At 37.9% G+C, this 19,587-nt stretch overlaps 1 protein-coding gene across 2 annotated transcripts in view; it reads right to left on the bottom strand.

The window, feature by feature from the left end:
• Nucleotides 1-3,843: 3,843 nt before the first annotated feature.
• The window catches only part of LOC124630237 (DNA N6-methyl adenine demethylase), a 105,178-nt gene continuing 89,434 nt past the window's right edge, over nucleotides 3,844-19,587 (bottom strand). For both annotated transcript variants that reach the window (XM_047164008.1, XM_047164007.1), the window contains 8 exons: nucleotides 16,525-16,695; nucleotides 12,019-12,088; nucleotides 9,376-11,817; nucleotides 9,158-9,297; nucleotides 8,779-9,007; nucleotides 8,258-8,536; nucleotides 7,777-8,005; nucleotides 3,844-7,662 (listed from right to left, as the gene is read on the bottom strand). In XM_047164008.1, the coding sequence (XP_047019964.1) occupies nucleotides 5,424-7,662; nucleotides 7,777-8,005; nucleotides 8,258-8,536; nucleotides 8,779-9,007; nucleotides 9,158-9,297; nucleotides 9,376-11,817; nucleotides 12,019-12,088; nucleotides 16,525-16,695 (5,799 nt within the window). In that variant the 3' untranslated portion in view covers nucleotides 3,844-5,423. The remainder of the gene's footprint in view (nucleotides 7,663-7,776; nucleotides 8,006-8,257; nucleotides 8,537-8,778; nucleotides 9,008-9,157; nucleotides 9,298-9,375; nucleotides 11,818-12,018; nucleotides 12,089-16,524; nucleotides 16,696-19,587) is intronic.

The raw sequence follows: 19,587 nt of genomic DNA on the forward strand, positions 1-19,587 counted from the left end.
CAAAGTGTATTAATAGTTTCATCTGCTAAACGGCATCTAATGTCCGTTGCAATGTACCCCGCTGCTGAGAATGCCCTCTCCGACTCAACGCTGGTTGGCAACAGCGTGGCGAAGCAATTATTATATGCAAACTGCAAAAATCGCCCCCTTGTTCCTCCACACTCAAGCAAATCCATTTCTTTTTTAATGGTAGATTCTAATTTTTCTAAGCTCGTGGACGTATATACAGGTGCAAAAGGACTTGGTTGTGTGTGTGTTGCGTCACTGACCACTGCCGCCCAATCCCGTCAATCTCGAACGGGATCTCGTCATATGATGCGTCGGGATTGATCCCGAAAAATTACACGAGATCTCGCGAGATCGGGATCCCGCGGGATCGGGATTGCATTCCCTAGCGCTAACGGCGCTTTCACGTTGGCGGATTTTCCGTCAATGTGAAAAGCTATTCCGTTTCAAGAAGATCTGTTTATATTCCACAATTACATTCCTTGTAATACTATTAAATAATTTTCTCAGGAGAATGAATCAGTCTACCAACATGCATGTTACCGACCTAGTTGTTTTTCATGAGAATTAGCAATTAGTAGGTATATAAAGCTTTTTTAATTGTTTGAAATCGACTTGAAATACTCATGAATGCTTTTTGGTATCATTTAATATCATACAGATAAGAATCATACAATACACAGAGTTACCATTTGACAACTCAAGGTATAAAAGACAAATTATGAAATTAGTTATTAAGAGAAAAATGTGACAAGTAGGTACTTAAGGCTCCAAGTAAATATATTTAGGAACTAGTAAAGTAAGTCTGTTTATATTTTTATATAATTATGTGTATATCATAGGAGTAGTTGCTTTAATTGTATTATATTTTTGAATACTCCAAAATATACAGTTTTACATTTGTTAGTACGAATCTATGGATGAAGTATTGAATATGATACATATACCTACCTAGACTTAAGATATAATTTTAATAAAAAAAATATTTTGTATTAAAGTATTAACAATATTGTCTGTAATAACCAGGGTACCTATGTAATATTTTGATACAAATAAAAAATATACAATTTATTAAACCAATTTCAGTTTTTATTATGTGAAGTAAGAAGTAACCTAGTCCCGAGTTGCTGTGAGCTATTTAATTGTTTTATTAAATTTACTAGTCAATGCCTGATTTCAATAGGTACTACGTAAGGCTGCCTTTTAAGTTCTGTCGTTTGGTAACCTCCCGCGATTTTTAAAAATATATATATATGCTATTTGAATCTTTTTGAATTTAGAATTCGAAAACAAAAGAATGTTTTTAAATAGGTCGAATAGTTTTATTGTATCGTCCATTCAAAGGTGACAGGTCGGTTGCAAAAATGGAAATGTGTAAGGAAAATTTGAGTGCGATAATTTTCTACAACTTTAAAAGGGGATTGTCGCGACTTCAGTACTAGAAAGAGATTAATTCTGTATTTAGTGATGTAGCACCATTCCTTAGGACCGCAGAACGCTGATATTTAGAATTTCAACCTGGGCACTCTAGCTTCAGTGACAAGCCTCGTGAAGGTCGTCCAAAAACCGCCATGATGCAAGTTTATATCGAGGCTGTGCGGCAGCTAATCCTCGCAGACGGACATGTAGCATATGGTGAAATAGAGGCATCCGTGGGCATTTCAGGGACCACAGTCAAAAATATCCTACACGAAGAACTTGGCGTAAGATAGATGATCTCTCCATGGATACCACATTTTCTTAGCGACGACCAAGAAACAGCCCTAGTAAGTTGGTGACGTCAAACTCTGCAGCGATTCGACCGAGGAGAGTCAAAGCAGGTCTATGATATAGTTAGTGATAACAAGTCCTGGATATACGCTTATGATCCGGATTCTAAGCAGCAGTCAGCTGTCTAGGTCTTCCAAGACGAGCCAAAACCGACCAAAGTCGTACGCTCGCAAAGCACTTAAAAAAAAAATGGTTATCTCGTTTTTGGCAAAGGGTGATCGTGTCGCCACTATTGTACTAAAATATCGCGACATGGTTACCGCTGACTCGTATACCATTGTTTGTTTGCCAAAAGTCATCACCGAATTTAGAAAAAACTATTCAAGACTTCGAATGATACTGCACCATGACAATGCAAGTTCGCGCACCGCCCGCCAAACACCGATGTTTTTGAGTTCCCAAAATGTTGTAATATTGGATCATCCACCTTACAGCTGTAACTTAAGCACTAATGATTTTAATACATTAACCAAAATTAAGAAAATTCTTCGTGGACTACCTTTCAGCACACCTGAAGAAGCTGTTGACGTATACAAATCGGCCGTTTTGACTACCCCCACTTTGGAATGGAATAAATATTTAAAAACTGATTTGAATGCATGCAAAAGTGCATTAAATATCGCTAAGTATTCTTAAAAAAATAATAAACGGTAATAACCTATTGGATTATCTATACTTATTTCAAACGACACAACTTAAAAGGCAGCCCTCGTACATAATTATTATTTTTATTTTTATTTAAATAATTAATAAAATGAGCAAGATATTTTTCCGCATTTTATAACATTAATTTGCTTATTTAACAAAGGTAAGGGAAAAAAAAAATTACTTTGACTTTGACTTTGTAACTGAGGGACGACTGAAGTGTAATATACCGCAGCTGTCTTTGCATGTTGGGACTGATCTGTCTTCCATAATTCATTAATACCAGAGCCTTTGGTAACTGGTGGTCAGATTTTCCGTGAAGACTACCCCGCCCCGTAAATAAGTACGTATTCGTAATCACATAATTTTTGCCTTATCTGAATTCCCTGAAAGGAACTAGCTTTCCAAAAACAATACTTATTACTAGTTTTGAGTACTGGTGCTAAGTGCTTACTTATACATAAGTAGTTTTATTTTTTGCTGTTATTGTTTATTGAGGCCAAAATGGCACTCACATTTTAAATTTGTTTTGTAAGTAGTGTACCTACTAGATGTGTAAAGTGATTGCAGTGTTATGATTAGAAATAATAGGTTTTCAAAACAAATGAAACAAGAGAAAGTTTTTTAAATTAATTGTATTAATAAATAATGGTAGTTCTATTTACATGACACATTCGATTACTCTTTTGTTTTGGCAGAAGACAATAAAAATATTGTTACACAATAAGTTCGCCTAACTCAAACGTGGCGAGCATTGAACCCGCGACCTAACACTCTTATAAACGACATTGGTAATAAACCCATACCCACATCATAAGAATAACATAAAAAAAAACACATTTTTGGTTACAATCTGACAATACTGGTCGTTTTTGGTTTTGAAAAGTATTCAAGTTTCGCAATAATGCTTCAGACGAGTCAATCACACTGAAGAAAGACATACATTCAAGCACTCTCGCAGTTAATGTATATCACAGGCTTCTAATGTGACCTAAATGATACAATTTCATACAAATGAGGTTGTTCAACAATTTACAATTTAAACCTTTTGGTGTCAAATCTTTGCCACTGCAATTATGATTCTATAAAGTTTTACAAATATCCCAACTGTACTGTTACGTGTATACCATTTAAAAATACTGTGATTGCTTCTGATATGTCTTTTCACACAATGCATTGAGAATTGAAGAGTTACAACGATTGGCAACTGTTTAATGGCAAGAATAACAGGGCATGTTACCAATGCAATACACAAATAATATCCGAATACAATTTAGGCATATTTCGGTATGTAAAACGTCAAGCGTTACCATAAGACCGTCGACAATATCGCACCATTCGTTAATTTTAATATTTTTCACTCCTACGTTACAATGTACATAGACCCCGATGTCTATTATTGCTTAGTTTTTATAAGTTTTGTTATATCCAAAACTTGTACCTATAAATAATTTTCACGTTCGTCCCAATAAATTTACCATTCAATAAATACGTACACGTAAAAAATATAAACTATATCAATAGTTTAATCTTTAAAACAAACTTTCCTTACTCTAATTATATATTAATAACTATTCATCAGTATGGTTTCATTCATTTTCAATAATATGCCTACTTTATAATCTTTCCAAGCGCCTGAAAATTGATTTTTTAACCTTGCAATATTCTATCTTATATAAACGTATGTAATTTATTATTCATCTTTTATTGTATGGTATCTAATTTTATAAAATTTTATCGTCACTAAGTTAGAAGAATGTTCGTATAATGCAATCGCAAATCTTAAACAATAACGTCACAATTTATAATAATATAGTCGAAAAATCAGATTCATCATATAATATCAATTAATATTTATAGCCAAACATACAGGCACTCGATTTGACAAATAAAGAAGGCGATCTTGAAACATGCATAAAACAACCTGTAATAATTTAATGATCGAGCCGTAAAGCAAATATATTAAATATTAATGTCTACAGTAACACTAAAATTATTACAAAGAAAATGATACGATAATGGTTCACGTAATACAATATAAATAAGTTAAATATTCTAAAAAGTTAAAAATACACACGTCTTAACCTAATAGAAAAGCACTCGTATCTTTGTGGTAAAATACTAAGGCGCGATCGCCCTCATTTCATATTTAAATCCATTAAAATATAAGCCAAAACAAATGTTCAGAATGACAGGAATGGTAATTAACATTACAAATTAAATAAAACAACTAATTGACAGACAAAGGTACAAAAATATGAATAAACACGACCGCCGAATGTATCCGCCACCAGCCGGCGCCATGACGCCGGCCGCGGCCCTTCGACCGCTCTCAATGTAGTGTTTTGTACTTTTGTTCTGATAAACTTTACATAATGTAGGGTTAGTAGTTTATGAGATCATTGTGTCGCACAAAACTTTCGATTATGCGCTTAATTAGAAAAAAAACATCGACAAAATATGCAGACAAAACCTACATTAACGTCACTATTTTATACAGCAATAGTCTGTTAAAATTAAACTAACCGCTCTGTGGTCGGGTCAACGATCGTTAACTTAAAACATACGACAAGAATATACAAAAAAATCTACACGATTACGGTCATTTTGACAAAATACACAATCGATACTAACGTAACGTAAGACTAGCTGAAATGCGATAAACACTATTTAAAATTAAAACTTAAAGTTACATCTTTGATTAAAACTCACTCGGTATACGTTTTAAAAAATATTTCAGTTACAAACGGTACTCAATTCCAATTTTTAAATGCATAAAGGAATCGCTGGATTTTCAACCGCGCAGCGCAGCGGACCAGTGCCGTGCCGCACACAATACTTATCATAATCGAGGAACTACAAAATATATTGGAAAGCACGACGGCTCTAATCGACGATTAGAAGACTTCTAAAATCGAAAGGCAACATAGAGCTTACATAGCTAGGGAAGGGACGTCGGAGCGTCTCGTGTTCGTGTTCGCGCGGGTCGGCGCGAGCTTGCGTCAGGTGCTCGACTCCTGGTAGGGGCCCGTCACCGTGCACGGGTGCATCGGGAACAGCGTCGTCCACGACATCGTGGTCTGCGTGTCCGCCCGCAGCCGCACCTCCCCGCGCCGCCGCGCCGCCGCCGCCGCCTCCACCAGCACCGACAGCGGCGGCAGCCCGGCCGACGCCTTCTCCGCGCGCTCCGGCGTCGGCGTGCCGGCCGGGGACACGGCCGCGGACGCCGGCGTTGGCGTACCCGGCGTCGGAGGATTCAGCCCCAGTTTCTTTAACCTCATCTTTTCCTCCCATTCTTCAAGACCATGTTTGGGACGATTCAAATTCCTGTGTTGGTAGAACACAAGAGATATCCTCGTGGGATTAACTCTGTTTGGACTTTTGACTGCAGTTGTAGAGTGCATTTCATGCTTCGCACATTCAAACAGAACGCTTCCATGCCCCAGTGCTATAGCGACGCCACCCATCTGACCGTCTTTGAAACAATCTAAGTTTTCTGTGAATTCAGTAACTTCGCCAATAGGTTCAGCTTTTGGCGGTTCGGGTGGATACGGAATGGAAAATGGTGGCGGGTATATGCACCAGTTTGGTGATGACTGACACCAATTTGGACTTGGATTTTGATAAAAGTTAGGAGCAAAGTTTGGATTGTATTGGTACCCATAGGAGTTGTAACAATGTGGGTTCCTGAGAAGCTCTTCCCTTTTGTATTTCTCAGCATTGTAATACGCCAAGCTGTTGTAATCATTGTACGTGTTCTCATATGGGCTGTAGTGTCCGTACGGGTTCGGCGGGAAGGAGTAGGCGTTCGCAACCTGCGGGTAGTTGCCATAACTTTGTATCTGTGCCTGATTGCCATAAGTGTTCTGATTAACGGGGTGGAAGTTGTTGCCAGCAAACTCGGGAACTTGTTTATTAGCCGCCGCCTGCATGTTCTGTTCCTCATGGTTAATCGTGAAGTTATTTTGGGAAGTGGATGTTTGGGGCGCAGTGTTGTTCAATCTACTGTCATATGGACTCCTGTGCTCGTAGCCTTGACTTAAATGCGGCCTGTCTGAAGGCGGATATGGTTTTAGGAAAGTCGAATTTTCAATGGCTTCGGGCGGATTAGTATGCTGTGACCTAGATGGAGGTCTTGCTTTGGGTACTCTAAATAATGAGTTCTCGTTTTCAGGTGTGGCCTGATCTTTGGGTTTTGGGTCCCAATTTTTAGAGTCTGGTGACTTCCATACGCTTTTACGAGCATCACAATTCATTAATTCATTGTTCGGTGATTTGAGTTCTGGGATCTGCGAAGGAGCTGGAGAGGCTGGCGTGCTCTGAGAGTTTTGTGATATCTCAGTCAATCGCGGAGAAGTGGGCATGTCAAATTCAGGAATTTTGTTTGTGATGTCAGCTATTAGATTTTGTTTCTCAGGCTCTGGGGTAACTTTTGGCAACATTGGATCTGAATTAGTTTCGCTCCTGCTTGAATCTGGGCTGTAATTATTAGGAGCAACGTTCAAATGCGCAGTGGTAGAATCAGGATCCTCTTTAACAACATTGTTGAACAATTCAGTGTTAGCGAAGTCCGGCCATTGGTTCTGAGGCGCCATTTGGTTGGGGAACTGTTGCTCTCTTTTCTGTAATCCAGCGGCGAAACTTGGCAATTGATTAGGATTCGGATTAGGATTTTGATTCTGGTGATTCTGAATTGGATTGCCTTCAACTATCGGCGATACATGGTTTGGGTTATAGATAGCATTCTGATGGTGTAAATTATAACTTTGATCGTATGGATTGTATGGCGAGTCTAATACAGTGCTGGATATCTGATTGCTTTGCAGCTGAGCATCCGTAAAGTTATCTATCATAGTCGCCATGTCTAACAACGCAGGGTTGCCTAAATTGGGATTGATAAGTCCTGGGTTCTGGTGTTGCATATTAGGGTTGACGAATGCGGAGTTGTAGTGTGAGTTATTAGTGAACGCTGAAGGGTTCGATTGGTTGAGTGCTGGTGTGATGGCTCTGGGTGACGCGCTACTTTGACTTCGAGGACTTGCATTATTCCTTGCATCAGCCGGCTGAGGAGTCCTAGGCGCCGGAGACTGTTGAGACTTCTTCTGGTTATTACCAGGGCTCTGGGAATTATTGCTGTTAGCTGATGTGTTTGATTCTGAATTCTCGTCATCTTTTCTCTTCTTGCCGTGACGACGACATGGTTGCAGCGGGACCGATCGTACTCGTACTTCCATAGGATACCTGGAAATAATTTAAAATGTTATTAGTCATTGTATGTAAAAAGCTACATCTATCGTATCGTAAATAAGCAAATTTTAGAGAAATTAGTCATAAAACTTGTACATCACCACTCACTTATCGAGTATCTCAAGGGCTCCGCTCTTCACTTTCTCGTCCTGTCCGTCTTTGGAGCCGAACTCATCAGTGGTATCCAGGACATACAGAGGCAGTACATGGAGCTGTTCATCAGGCGGTCTGGTGAGGGAGCGATGCTTCGCGAGCGTGACGACGGCGGTGCAGCCGTTGTTCATGTTGTGGAGATCACGATGGGCGTGGGCGCAGAAGTCGATGCATGCTGTAACTCCTGGAATGAGACATCAACATTTTTGAGATATGTTGTTGTTTGTTTTAATAACAAAAATGTGGTGAAAAGATACATGATTGTTTGGCAGATAGATAGATAAGCTTTATTAGGTACACCCATTTTTACAACTTTGATCTTAGAACTAATTAAAGTACATAATGGGTGGTCCTATTGCTACATCTCTTCCATTCAGCACCTCTTCCATTTACGGATTATGCAGTTAGTTTACCTAAAGTAGTAAGAACTACATACCTGAAAACGGTCGTCCCGGCTTAAACCCAAGCCTGCAGTCAGACGCCTCCTTCTCGAACTGAATCTGGTTCTCAAAGGCCTTCGGTGCAAGGTTCATGTACAAAGGGCTGAGTAGCGTAGCCAGCACATGGATGCGTTCTTCTATCTCGCTTTCCTCAGTCTTCACAGACAGACGGAATTTGCGAACGGTTTTTGAACGGGCGTATTTGCATCCATTGTAGTACATCGACCAGGAACATCCGAAGCTGTAGGAAGCACCGCAGGTCTCTGGGTCCAGGCCTGGAAGATAGTAAGGAATTTTTAGAAGTTGTTGATTATAAATTTGCTTGGTATGGTCTGCTATCGAGTGTATTTTAGTTCACATTTAATCTACAGTCACATGACAAACATGAAAAACTTTTCTGAACAACAACAAAGTAGTTTTTCAATTAAAGAGTTTTTTTTCAAAATGTTTTAATCAGAGTTTCAGCTTTTCACATTTGCCATATAAAAAGTTTAGTATATGTGACGAAAATACTTACCTTGACAGGCACAGGTTCTATTCTCATTAGTGGCACACCGGCGGGTAGTTGGAAGACCGTATCGATTGAGCTTGTGTGACAGCAGTGTGTAGTCCAGATCAGCTTCAGATTGCGGAATGCCTTCCCAGGCAACCAGACATACGACGATCCAGGAGGTGGCACATTTGTGACCGTTTCGGAATTTTACTACTACTAATACTTTTTCTGTGTAATTTGCACGTCTTATTACCTGTAACAATATGATTAAGGTTTGAGAAAATATTCATTGCTAAAGAATAAGATGAATCAGTTTAAATGTTCACTATATTTACACTGTTAAATATTTGCTTGGGTTAAAGTGTTGATTAGTAAGAATGAGTTTTGGGATCCATACACTCACCCACTTAGCCATCGGGCAGCCCTGTGCCGATTTCCCTTCCTTCCCGGTATAACAGATCTTCTCTATCCTTAACTCTTTGCCAGATAAGCCAGTTCGAGCTTCTAGATCCTTCCTTAGCTCTGCTAAAGTTGATGCAGCCCCTGAACACGACAATAAAAGAATTATTGAACTTTCCTATCTGAAGACAATAGTAGGTACGTTGACTGAATTTCACTTACCTAAATGAGTGTAATAACTGCCCGGTTCCGGAGGATTTTTATCAGCCGGAAAACAGTTGCAATCAGGAACTTCGGTTCTAGAATTATTTCGTAACCTTTCTAGATTTTCCAGGTACTCTTTGGAATAATTAAACTGATTCTCTTTAGGTTTTGCTAAATCAGGAACTGGAGTGCCGGGCTTTGATGGAGCTTTAGGATCAATTTTTTCTGCATCTGGGTCATCCTCTAATATTTCATCTTTAGTCTGAAGGCCAGGGCAAGCGCCGTCTCTTAAATGTTCTGGTGGCGGTTTCTTAGTAGATCCTTGGCGACAACATGAATACCCAACCTCGTTTCTAATAGAAGCCGGTCCACCATCTCCCGGGTAAAGATATGGCTCGTTCCTTGGAGGCTGATTGTAAGGCAGGTTTTTGTATATTTTGTGCCCCGGTGGAGAATGTTCAGACTTTATCTGTTCTATGTAATACGGTGGTTTAGGATCAACTGTGGTAGTTCTCTCAGCAGGTTTTTCTGGTTCCTTATTCTTTGGATCAGTGAAGTTACGATGGTATCTTTGGAAGCCCATATTTTCCTGCATTCGCGGTATTTGTGCGAAAGTTTCAGCCGACTCTGGTCGCTTTGCAGGTTCCGAATAAGGGAAGTTTTGGAAATTCTGATAAGACTGAGGCTTTTGCCCAAAATTTTCCTGTTTGATTGTCGATATCGGGGGCAGAACGGTATTTTGTTGCGGCCTTGCTGCGCCGTTCGGAAACTCTCTGTACGTATTATTGATAGGCATTTCATTTGGTTTAAGATATGTAGCCTGATTTATAAGCCTCTGTGGCTCTGCTTTTAATAATCTATCATCCTTATGATATTGATAGGTATCAGGCATCTCCAATTTAGGAATTAAAGGTGCCGAAGGATGTCTAAATTTAGCGTCATATGCTTCCCTACTTTCATAAGCTCTTCTTTGTGCGTTTGTGTCCCTAGGTGGGTTACAGTTTTGTTGATTCATCTCCGATACTGGTCCAATGAGCATTTTTGATTGAAAATCCTTACTATCTTGTTGAGTATAACTTAAACTACTATCATTACTATAAACTTCTGCATACTTCTGCGCTTCATAGGGTACGTTTGAGTATGTACCGTATTGTCCTCTCATGTCTGCGTAAGACGGCAACTTTTGTGGAGCTTTAGTTACGTTCTTGGTCGAAGCGTGTTTATCAAAAGTTCTTGGGACCTCTGTCCCCCCCTCCCATACTTGGTGGCCACCACCTCCGAACTCACCCGCGCCATAGGCTTGGGTGTTTTGTGAATAATTACCAGCGACAGAATACGCCTGTTCGCCTAAGCGGTAATTATCTCGGAGATGGTGGCTATACGATAAAAAATGACCGGTAGTGTTTCTATCGTCATTGACAGTGACGCCTCCGGTCTTCCTATCGTCAATAACCCGAGGCGGCCCTTCCCCTGGGTCACCTTTGTCCGGCGGTGTGTTAGTGCCGTCCCGGGTGTGGTTCTGTTTGTTTAATATCATCGTTTTCAGTCTCGAGTTTAAGTTCACCCTGTCTGATTGCGAGAACATCTGCTGTTCATCGTCCTGCTGCCTCTGCTGATTTTGCATCTGTTGATTTTGCATTTGTTGGTTTTGCAATTGATTCTGCAGCTGCTGATTCTGCAACTGCTGTTGTTGGTTTTGCATTTGCTGGTTCTGTATCTGTTGCTGTTGGTTTTGTATTTGCTGCTGTTGGTTTTGCAACTGTTGGTTCTGTATTCTTTGGTTGTGCTGCCACTGGTGTTGTTGCCATTCATTCTGGTTCTGTGGCTGCCCGTTCTCTCTGTACTGCCCGCTATTATAGCCGCCCGAATACCCGCTACAATCGAGTGAAGCTCGCGGACCGTTGCTCCCCTGCAGGTATCCAGGCTCGGCGTTTCCCGAATGCTGTCCATTAGGCGTATTTTGTTCTTGTCTCTCGCCTTCGTTGCTGGTATCTCCCGACCCATTTTCAGGGTTGGAATATTCTTCTTGATGTTCTTGAGAGTATTCTGTGCGATCGTAAGATTGTTGACTGACAGTGTAGCCAGCTGCTGTTGTTGGAACGGAATTTTGGTATGATGCGGCTGAGGCTGGTCGAGAGTCATTGCCAGATGTAGCACCGGGTGTTGCTGCCTGAGCGTACTGTTGTTGGTAATCTGTTGCGTAGTGAGGCGCTCTAGGCGATGGCACGGGTGTGTAGGCGCCGCGGTTGGAGGGCGGCCGCTGGGCAGGTACAGACTGGATGCCAGCCTGGTAGTAGGTGTTATTGCTGGCGTCGAAGGCGGTGGCGACGTTCTGGACGGTGTACGTGGTGTTGGCTTGGTAGTGCGGCGATGTAGCGTACGCTGTGTGGTTGCCCTGGTAGTCCAGCGTTGTCTGCCCAGTTTGTGTGGGGAGTTGCTGGATGAACTGGTTCTGCCAACCTGTAAAATAAAGATGCTATTTTGGGACACCGCTCAATTACATACAGAGTTTAAAATCATATTGGATGAAAAAAATCACAATGCTGGATAATTACATAGCTGTAGAGACAACTTTCATTTTGCTTAGGAAGTTCGACAGTCATAATTAAATATACCGTTAGGTACTAATATACTGATATTATAAATCTGTAGTGATATTACCTTGAGACGGATCTGTCTGCCACGCCGTCGGGAAGCGGTTTGGATCTCCCGCGTAGAATGGCATTGGTGCCTGCAACAACACAAAACACTGTTTTAAATTATTATTCAAAACCAGTACAATTCTACATTTTTGGTACACAACCTTTTCAGTTACAATTTTAACGTATTTATTTATGTACTTAATTAGTTTTTCGATTTATCCTGCTTTTGTAACGTTGTACTTCTATTTCAATGAACAATAGAAACAATCTTGGTCAGTCCTTGGTCATAGAATACTTTTCATTCAGCCAGATATAACATTATTTTACTACGTTTAACATCCATAAACAATTTAAATAAGTTAAACTTAACCGCCGTCGTCCTTACCGCATTTTTACAATAGTCATACCGTTTTAGATAATTAGCGCACAAGTCATTTAATATTGTGTTATGTATGTCGAGGCTACAAGCATTGTTTACTACATTATGTATCGTGTGAACTGCCCTAACGTAATCACACGATGACCGAGGCCGTCAAACTGTTTGTGTTAGCGTCATACTGAGTTATATGACCAACCGTTGGGTGTAATGACGAATTAGGTACTTTACTATTTTGTTAGAGGACTTTGTAATTCTAACACATGTTTGAAGTAATTTAATGAAATCTCAGTAATTTTCTTGAAGGTAAAGTTTGCCTTTGTTTTAAATGAAAACAGACACAGCCTGAAACGCTATAACAGTACTTTTTTTCTAATAACGCTTTCTTACAGAAAGGAAATTATTAAATTACAAAACTTAAGCATGTTAAGCGTCGACAGGACGAAGTAAATATGTTACGCAACAAATTATAATGTAATGCTTCTTCGGAACTCGTTGAAGTTTCTAAGATTTTAATTTCAGCACGAAGGGGGATGCCTTTTACGAAGTTGAGTAATATTTTATTAACATGCCGACGTACGTACGTCGTTCGTAATTAAAACTTTGTTATGTCGTCGTAATGAGATTCTATAACGAGGTTATTCTTGTTTACGAGCATTACTGGGCGCGGTGTTTAGGCACTTTCTGACTGATTACTTATTCCATGGTACCTGTCAACCTGTGATATGTAGTGTGATAGGCCTTGTGTTGCCTATTATTTTATAAACTATACTTCTAAATAATGAGTGCGGAAGCAAATATTGTAAGACACAAAAAAGATTGGGCTTTGTTGTAGATAAGTAAATATGTTTATAATTCTGAAACTTTACACGGGCAATAGTTTGAGCACTTGACATTAAAATGCTACAAGCACTAACGGTTTAAGAAGCTTGTTATTTCATTGCGGGACATTTTTTTAGTAACTACAACACAATCTTAATATAATACAGACTACATAGGTACTACAGATATTCGAAATAAAGACACAATAATCGAATAGACGCGACAGCAGCTTGGTGAACCTCTATTTATTAGATACCCAATTACAATGTTACCGTAAATTACAGCGCTATACGTAATTACATTGTGAACATAAATGAACACAATTATACGCCATCTCTCCCCATACGATGGAGAATTTATGGGTAAGGAGATAAAAGATAATTATTTAAAAATATGGCAAGGGAATATTTTTTTGGTCAGATTTTATATTGCGAAAAATTTAAGCGTCATTTTCGTATTCAAGATTTATTAACGCCATGTACAAAGGTGAGTCTAAATATATCCGAATGTTATAAGCTTCTATTCGGAAGTTTATATTCCCAATAAAAGGTAAATAAATACTCCACAAATAATAATATTATCGGGCAATAACAGACAATAAAGGACAATTTATCGTGTTTGTTGTTATTAATGAATTATATCGCTGAACAATGCGCTCTCTGATAACTATGGCGATTATTGCCAATTTCTACCATGAATGGACATTCCGTACATTGTCACACTCAAATTGAATTTATTTGTTACAACTGTCTGTGTTTCTAATAGAAATTGTTGTTAACAGAGGTTCCTTATACCTAATACTATTTCCTTTTATAATATAAGGTTTTTATCGACAGTTTTTAAAGAAAAATAGACATGAAAATGGTAGAAAACGTATAAAAAGGAACTTAAATAAAAAGTAAAGTCTAAAAAAAGAACACCTATTTGAATTTAAAATGTTTGTTTTAAAATGAAAAAAGTTTTTATTCATTACGCAAAGTCGACAGTCTTACGGCCATATAACTGGCCGGCTTTAAAATAAAATAGAAAAGTGTACGAATGAATATCATATATTGGGCGCCTACTGCACTGAAATTGCCAAAGTTGGGGGCCGCGGCGCAAATTAAAAATTTCCCACTTTGACATCTTGTTATAGAAGTAGTAGTTATTTGAACTAGACGTAGTGCTCTCAATGTACCCGTTGTTAGAGTTTTCAAACTTCAAATAACCAAGTCTTGGAAATATTAATGACGTAATACACAACTATGTAGGTTATTACAAAGTTTGATTTACGACCTCTTTGGTTTCTTTTTTTAATATTTGCTCCTGTTAATACTGCAAAAAAAAATCAACGAAATTTTATAATGTATCGTGATAAAACCTTGTTTGAACCGACCATTTTTACCCTTCCATTTTGAAAAAGCAATAGCCCAAACAAACTCAATTATAATTATATCAAAACAGTCACAAAGACGTTTTTGTCAACTGCAAACGAAAAGGAACAAACAAATTGAATAACTTTGTTTGAGCGCATTTACCTACGAAAATTTAACAATTCAATTTACTTAGTTTCGGGCATTATTTCTCTTTTTGTATTATATTTTTTGTCTTTCGAGATTAGGTCTTTAATCCTTTTTTATGACTTAGTTTTATAATTATGTTTTTCGAATACATAATTCTGTACTATTTCAATTTTGTACCTTGGATTAAACAGCCCTGCAATCTTATAGTATTACTTAGTTAATTACATACAATTTACGTATCCAAATGTAGCGGAAGAGATAGCTGTACCAGTCACTAAACCTAATTGTTGTAAACCTGGCCTTCACTGGCTACAAACCAAATTAAAAAACAACAATCAGCCAAATTAAAAAAAGGTTTAATTAAAAAGTTTTGTTTGATGAAACACGAAAAAAAACAATGTGTTTCTGGGCTCTTTTGTTTTATTTTTATTTGGATACTTTGAATTTCGATTGACAATTGCGAAAATTAGAAACTACGAGATGGCTTTCATGGGCTACAGAATGTTGCAAAAAACTATAGAAATATTTAAGAATTTACTAGGTAGGTATGCTAAAACTACTGACGTATAAAAGCCATTTAGTTACTAAAACAAGTACAAATCATCACTGGTGTTCCAACCATCGTTAAAAATAAACCTGTCGTACGTTTATAAACACAATTACCATGTCCGGCCCCATAATTACTTATAAAGCAATCATGCAGCTTGTTAAAAGCGAACATTAAATGACAACGATTATGGTAATGGCTCGTTATGATACACTTATGCAAATCCCTCACTTTACTGTTATAAAACCATAATCATGTGTTATTCCTCGTGAACGCTTGTAATAACGCTCCGTTCCACGGCACAATTTCGCAGCGGCTTTTATTTCACAAATGTTAATTTCGTGGATAAAGGCGAGCGAATGTGTCATTATTTTAAGGTCGACATGTCAACTGGCCAGTAAATATTACGATTAACTTAATTATAAGTGGAATACTACTGTTTTAATACGGTATTAATTTTACGGTATAACTTTTGGACTGAATAACTCAATGATGGCGACCATTCACAATAATTGCAGTTGTATTCAAACAAAATGTGAAAACAGATACATTTTTACGACGCTGTTCGAGCTGTTAAAATATGTTTTACGAGCTCAGCAAGGTTGTAATGCAAATAAAAATGTCGATAAGTACATAGTAAAGTTAGTTACTTCGTTAAGATTAATTGAAGAGCCATAATACTAAAGGAACTTTCATACCTCTACGTAGCTACCAGTAGGTATATCAAATTGCATGATTTCGTTATACAGGAATGGTAACCACTAACGTGCATCCTAGGTCTTAATTTGTGCAGAACCTAATCAAGTCCAAGATGAAGATTGACTTGAAGCTAAATTGGATCTATCATTTCCTTTTAGCAAAATGAACGGGAACTGCATTGTACCTATCTGCATAACGTCGTTTAGAACGATGAAGGTTCTATATTACTTGAGTTTATTATTGGATTAATAGTCTCTAATCCATAGCGCTTTAGCCTCTTCAAAAAGTACTCACATATATGCAAGGAAACTGCTTTTTTGCGTAAGACGGCTTGCAACAGCTTTTTTTAGTATTAAGGCATCTAATATACCAAGACTCTCCATAGGCTCGTAAGCTGGCAAACGAAGTTGGACTAGCTTATGATACACTAAAACAGAAACCCTATCAAGGGCTGACAAGGCTATTCCTAAATTTCCAATTAGAGCAGTCCACGACTGAACAATACTTGAGAGAGTTTGACGGGCTCCTACATATATCAATGCCCATTGTCCTGACACAAAGTACTAAGTAGATCCTTACCATGGGCTGGCTAGGATGTTCCTGCTTCATGGCGGGCGTGGTTGCCGGGGCTGGGCTCGGCGCTGCCGGTGCTTGGGGCGCTGGGCTCGGAGACGCTGCGGCGGCCACGCCGGGCACTCCGCCGCCTGCCACTCCCGCTGTACCTCCGAGGGGCTTGCGACCGCGGTAGCTCTGAAGAGAAGGAGGGAGATTAGCAATAGAAAAGGGGAATTTGGGAGAGGAGAAGTCCAAGCCTGAGACTGTCAAGAGGATTTGAGAATACTCTGACATTAGGGAGGGCTGAGGAGTGACTAAACCTGCACACTTGATAAGAAGAAGGATATGAGTTAGAGAGCATTACAATGACAGACAAATTGTAGTAAATACGCGGAAAAGGTTATCTAGTGATTAATAGATGACCAAAATATAAGGCGTGAAGGTTATAGTGGTAGCCCTTCTAACGTGGTTTCAATTTTATAGATGTGTGGATATGAAGAAAGAAGATTTATTTGTAATTATTCAAATTACAAACTGTTCTGGTGTGATATTCTTTAAGAAAAGGAGAGAGTCATTATGAAAAAGACGAGAGGAAAACAAACTGAATTGACTTGGTGACCAATGATTAAAAAGATACATTCAATTGAGTTTCAAGAAAGAACGACAGTTTTAAAATGAAAGATCTAATCGAAGATCCAATGTTTAAAAGTAAAATAACTTTGTTCCGTTTTTCAGCTCTGTGGCTCGACCCGCAATAAGATCGCAACTAAAAGGTACTTATATGGAATTGAACGAAATTGGATCCTATATTTTCAGAATTCCGTCCAGGAAAAGTTAGGATTGTAATCTCTAGATGTATAGTTTGTTTTGTTGTTTTGTACGTTATTTGATTTAAATCGGCAACAATGTTCTTAGATTACAAGTAAGTAACTCTAGGCAATGGCATAGAATTAAAAAATTTACTACAAATCTTAAATGCAAAACTCAAATTAAAATAGACTAGTAAAACATAATAACGATCATTATATAATATAACAATCGTGTAGGTTTCCGAACAAGCACTTTCACACAAAACTAGAACCATAACCAATATTATTCCTTATAAAGGTTTCTTCAATAAACTGGCCGGTAATAACCGACGAACATTAACGGTAATGCAGCCTATATATCTCAACAGCGTCTTCCTTTTTCAAATCGAGCTCCACGATTGGCCGATTCAAACCGGCAACGACCGAACTCTAGCCGATTGCGCTTCGTAATTTTAAGATTGGAAATAGAAAATTCAAAATTACACGTTAGATGTTGTTATTATATAGTTATTACATGGTATAATGAGGCTTATTTACAGTGATTCGATGTGTTTGTAATATAAATAGCGGTTTACCGGTTGGATTGCGCTGTTAATTCGTACCCTACAATGTTGCTTGGCTATACTTAGCTGGCTATTGAGTAAGACTGTTTTTCTTTACCGAGAATTACATGAACATTATACATAACGAGATTAACATCCTAAGATACTTCATCTTCAAATAAAGACATGACATAATGACAGAATCTAATGGTCTTTCTAATCCAATAGAGCAACAAAAACACATGAGCAATTTCTTAACAAAAAATATCAATTTAGAGCTAACGAAACGTGAAACGGTGTTACAAATAGGAATGCATGATTGAAGTGATGTGAAGATGTATGGTTCCGTGGTCAGAGCGGCGTGCGATGGTCGCACGGTAGACTGCACCCTGTATATACTATATCGGTTACCAGTATATTGCTTATTAAGTATAACCCAGTTTTACAATCGACTCATTGTGAAATTGGTTACATAGAAGTTTTGATTTAATTTTGGAGAAATAAAATAGAAAGTATGAAGTATTTCCTAAATACATTAAATTTTATATTACCAAATCATGTTACCATATTGCGTTGTTACAATTCCACGTCAGAGGCCGTCAGGCGGATTTGAGAGAACTCTGACACTAGAGCTTGTTAGGTGCTTAAACCTAAGCTCACTTGATTAGAAGAAGATATTACCAAACCTATTTTTTATTAAAAAGTAGAACGAAATCTTTACTTTTTAATTTAAAATAATCATGCCAGCGCAGAAAAAGGGATCTTATAACAAACGAGTATTGTGATCAATCAAATGGAGGCTACATCGCCGTAATGGATTAGCCGCTTTTTGAGATTTAAAAAGATTAATTACTTTTTGCATTCCGACGTAGATATAAAGACTACGACTGTACAATGTACATTAAATTAGGTACATTTTAAAATATTTTTAAGTGAGGAATTTTATAGAACATTTTATCACGCTCGTGACATAGGGCACAGATAACTATAATAGTTAAGTAATCATAGGATTCTTAATAGTTCTACAGTTTATTAATACAGGCTACTTTCTACATTGATATAGTATGTTTACAAGTGTCAGTTATTAAAAAAAATGTACTAAGTACCTTTCATTTTCAAACTTGTATTTACAAAACTTTATATTCTTCACTTCGTTGCACTTTTTGAATGCATTTCAATCTTCGTTAAAATTAGAAGCAGCTGCGTTCCAAAATGCATTTTTCTTTTGAATTATAAAAATATGAAATATAATATTTTTGATGCTTAAAAATTTAATGTTATTGAATTCTATTATTATGAAGGTTTACGCAATTGTTAAGAGCCATTTAATGGGATTATTGATAGTTCTATTGAACTTGATATCAGGTAGACTCGAAGGCTAATGCGGATAAGATGGTATTTTTATTTGTACTCAATGTCTTGTAATCTCAGGTTGGGAATTGGTAATACCCAAGGTTAAATTCTTGTTACTAAAATTAGGACGATTGTAAAAATAACTCGGAAATGAAAACCTTATCTAAATATTCAAGAGTCATGAACGGTCATGATAAATTGTAATTATACTCATGTACTTTTACTAATAATTTCAAGTTATCAGTAATTTTCACATGGAAGTATCGAGAGCGCTTTTAGCCATTTTTGACTGCGAATATTTGAGACGTATACACACCGTCACTTCCCAACAATAAGTCAAAATTCAGGCACAATGACAAAGCAAGCCGTACATTAGCCGTAAA

This window comes from Helicoverpa zea, chromosome 5 (assembly GCF_022581195.2).
Source record: "Helicoverpa zea isolate HzStark_Cry1AcR chromosome 5, ilHelZeax1.1, whole genome shotgun sequence".
NCBI classification, from domain to species: domain Eukaryota; kingdom Metazoa; phylum Arthropoda; class Insecta; order Lepidoptera; family Noctuidae; genus Helicoverpa; species Helicoverpa zea.